Here is a 3,673-nt window from a genome sequence, read left to right on the forward strand (position 1 = left end):
GAGACTCGGAGCAAGGACCCTGCAGGGTAAGAGAGCTGGGAGAGGGCTGGGGTAATGGTACCCCAAATTTCGGGGGGTGGCTGTGGGATAACGGGCACTGATCCTTCCTGTCGGTGTCCAGAGGGGATGGGGAAAGATGAGACCAGCCCTGGAGGGGGTCTTTGGAGCTGGGACTCCAAACCTCTCTGCTCTTGAGGGGTTTTGGGTGCTTTTCCTTACTTTTTATCATTTTTAGTAGATGCTGTGCTGCTTTTCCTTATTTTTTATCATTTTTAGTAGATGCTGTGCTGATTCCTGAAGGCAGCGAGGCCCCGAATCTGCCCCAAAGAGGGGCTCGGCCACGAGGTAACGTGATGGTGGCACATCCCAGCTGTCCCCACTCTCCTGGGGGTGCTGCTGGGGCTCCTGGGTGGGATTCGATGGCCAGATCCCAAATCCCAGCTCTGCCTGAGCTCCTTCCCCTGGGAGCCACAAGGATGGGGCCAAACCCAGCCAAACCTCCGTGGGGATTTGGGAACAGGAGACCCTCCAACACCCCCATCCTGAGCCCCTGGAGCCCCCACAAGCCATCCCCAGTGCCCAGGACGAGGCCACCACAGTGCACGAGGACTTTTATTGGGTCTCGTATGTACAGAGCCGGGCTGGGGGCGTGGGGCAGGACAGGGGGGGCTCCCCACGGGCTGGCTCAGAGCAGGGGGTGCTTGCCCTGCTGCTGCTGCCGGTTTGCCAAGTGCATGAGCTTGAGGAGCAGATCTCCGGCCGAGCCATCCAGTACCGTCAGGTTCTTCTCCTCCGCCGCCTCCTGAGCGCCGTCGCTGCCCTCGTCCAGGCAGGCGGTGTCCATGGAGCACGTCTCTGCCGCGGGGAGCAAAAGGCGGCGATGGAACAGGTTATTTGGGATCATCAAGGGGTTGTTTGAGGCTGGGGAAGGGGTTGGTGGCAGTCAGGGGGCCCCGCACTGTTCGTGCTCCGGTTTTGTCTCTGCCCTTAAGCGGGGAGCGGGGCTGGATTTTCTGGCACTTCAGGGGGGTTGTGCTGGCCAGGAAAAAACTCAGGGTGGGTCAGACAGGAGCCCCGAGCCCAGTCCTTTAGAATCAGAATGGTTTGGGTGGGAAGGGACCTTCAAAGACCGTCTTGTCCCACCTCTGCCCCGGGCAGGGACCTTCCACTGTCCCAAGATTGCTCCAAGCCCTGTCCAGCCTGGCCTTGGGCACTTGCAGGGACCCAGGGGCAGCCACAGATCTGGGCACCCTGTGCCAGGGCCTGCCCACCCTCACAGGAAACAATTCCTTCCTTCCAGTCAGCCTGAATCCAACCATCCCCAAACCATCTCCGAATGGCGCCAACACCGCTTCCACTCCGTGCCTCAGTTTCCCCCCGCTACGACCAAACCACACCACCATAGAAGCGTTACCTGAAGAGCTCTTCCCCTCGCCACCCCCCCCATGCTCCCCACCCACCCCAAGCTCCCCGAGGCACGGTGTCCGGTTACCGGGGGTGCAGCAGATGCCGGGAGCGGCGCAGCGGCCCCCGGCCCCGCAGGGCTGCCCGCCGGCCTGGCAGGGGGAGGGCAGGTAATCCTCCTCGGAGCAGCGCCGTGTCTCCGCCGTGCCCAGGTAGCAGCCCAGCTCCGCTCCGCAGCAGATGCCGGGCCCGAAGCAGTTCCCTCTGTTGCCGGGGCCGCAGGGCATGCACTGCGGGGAGGAGCTGCCTCAGTGCCCGCACCCCAAAAAACCCTTCCGCACCCCCTGCTAATAGAAACCCCTACGCAAATGTCCCGCTGTGTATGGAAAGCAGATCCCCACCAGCCCCTCTTCCAGCTCCTGGAGGTGCCACACAGCAGCGGTGACCTTGTGTCCCCGCTTTGGGGTGTCCCCACCGTGACCTCGCTGTCCCCTCTCCATGCTGTGTCCTGTCCTGCTCCTCCCCAGCCCCGCAGGACGCTCTGCTGTGACCAAGCCCGAGCCTCTCCTCGAGGTGCCAGCAGCACTTTGGAGTGGTCACTGTTCCACCACTGCCCCATCACCCGCCCTTGGCCGTGTCCCCCCAAATCCCCCCCAAATCCCCCCCAAATCCGGCGTGCTGCGGGGAGCGTGGCACAGCCCTCGGTAGCCGCAGGTGTCGGGGAGCAGAGCACCCCAGCGAGCCCCTCCCGCAGCTCCGAGCCGTGGCCGGAGCTCCCATCCCGTACCTGTCGCAGGGCTGTGTCGGCCAGAGCCCGCTTGCCGCCCCGGGGGCAGTTCTGGATGTAGCAGGCGGAGGACAAGGCGAGGAGGCAGAGGAAGGAGAGGGGCAGCGAAGGCTCTGCCATGGTGCAGGGTGCCCGAGGCCGTGCCAGGGGAAGCTGCTCCAGCTGCGTCTGGCCCCGTGCTGAGAGAGCTGCTATTTATGCTGCCATCACCCCTTCCCAGGGGAGGAGGAGGAGGAAGAAGAGGGATGGGTTGGGTTTTTTGTTGTTTTTCCTTTTTTTTTTTCCTTTTTTTTCCCAAATCGCATCCAAGCAAATCTGTAATTGAGATGATTCAGTGCGGCAGCACTCAGGGCTGGTGAATCCCACCCTTGGCTGCTCCGAGGGGCACGGCTGGGCCCGGGGATGTGCTTGGGAAGGGGCTCTGGATGGGCTGGGGGGTGGATTCAGGGAGAGGTGCTGGTTTGGGGAGGTTTGTGGGTTTGGAAGATGCTGGCTGGGGAGGGATGTGGGTTCGGTGACAGATGTTCATTCAGGAGATGTGGTTTTGGGAAGGATGCACATTTTGGGAAGGGTGCTGGCTTGGGAGGTGATGCTGGTTTGGGAAGGATGCAGATTTTGGGAGAGGTGCTGGTTTCAGAGGGATGCTGGTCTGGGAGCAACGCTAATTTTGGGAGGGATAAGGGTTTGGAAGGTGCTGCTTTAGAGAAGGTTGTTTATTTGGAGGATTGTCATTTGGGATTGATGCTGGTTTGGAAAGGGTGCAGATTTTGGGAGATGGTTTTGGGAAGGGATGCTGGTCCGAAGGGATGCTGGTTTGGGAAGTGGTGCTTGTTTGGAGCATGCTGGTCCAGGAGGGATGCTGCTTTGGGAAGGGATGCTGATTTGGGAACGGATGCTGATTTGGGAACGGATGCTGATCTGGGGATGCTGGTTTAGGGAGGGATGCTGATTTGGGGATTTTGGTTTAGGGAGGGATGCTGCTTTGGGAAGGGATGCTGCTTTGGAAGGGATGCTGATTTGGGAATGCTGACTTGACTGATGCTGCTCTGGGACGGGGGAGTGGTGGGGTTGGGGCTGGGAGAGAACCCCAGTTGCACAAAACCACCCTAAAACTCAGGGGCTGGGCTGCGGCACCGGGATTCAGGACAGGACCCTGTCCCCAGAGTGATCCATCAGTGCCACCCACAGCTCTCCTGCCTCTTCCCCCTCTTCTCCAACAAACCAGAAGGCACAGAAACCAGCAGGAGAGTGGGAGACCAAAAGAAAAGGCACCTTTGGGCTTGGCACCAGCACACTCGTGTCACCCATGGGCTGTCAAAAGCATCCACACGGGAAAAACACCACCAGGAACCCCCAGCCACGAATATTCCAGTTCCCAGATCCCTTTTCCAGCTACACCGAGGGCAACCTCAGCAACGTGAAATCAAAATGCAGAGAGGAATCCGACGCCTGTGAGTATCCACCCTCTCCTTCTCCCTCTAA

At 60.4% G+C, this 3,673-nt stretch overlaps 1 protein-coding gene across 1 annotated transcript; it reads right to left on the minus strand.

The window, feature by feature from the left end:
* Nucleotides 1–594: 594 nt before the first annotated feature.
* On the minus strand, nt 595–3,123 carry LOC107202695 (vasotocin-neurophysin VT). Its single transcript, XM_015623622.2, has 3 exons — nt 2,192–3,123; nt 1,493–1,694; nt 595–855 (listed from the first exon to the last, which is right to left on the minus strand). Exons 1-3 carry the CDS (start codon nt 2,309–2,311, stop codon nt 686–688), a joined length of 492 nt encoding a protein of 163 aa, XP_015479108.1. The 5' UTR covers nt 2,312–3,123; the 3' UTR covers nt 595–685.
* Between the last annotated feature and the right edge of the window lie 550 nt (nt 3,124–3,673).

The sequence above is a fragment of the Parus major genome, chromosome 4 (genome assembly GCF_001522545.3).
Source record: "Parus major isolate Abel chromosome 4, Parus_major1.1, whole genome shotgun sequence".
NCBI classification, from domain to species: Eukaryota; Metazoa; Chordata; class Aves; order Passeriformes; family Paridae; genus Parus; species Parus major.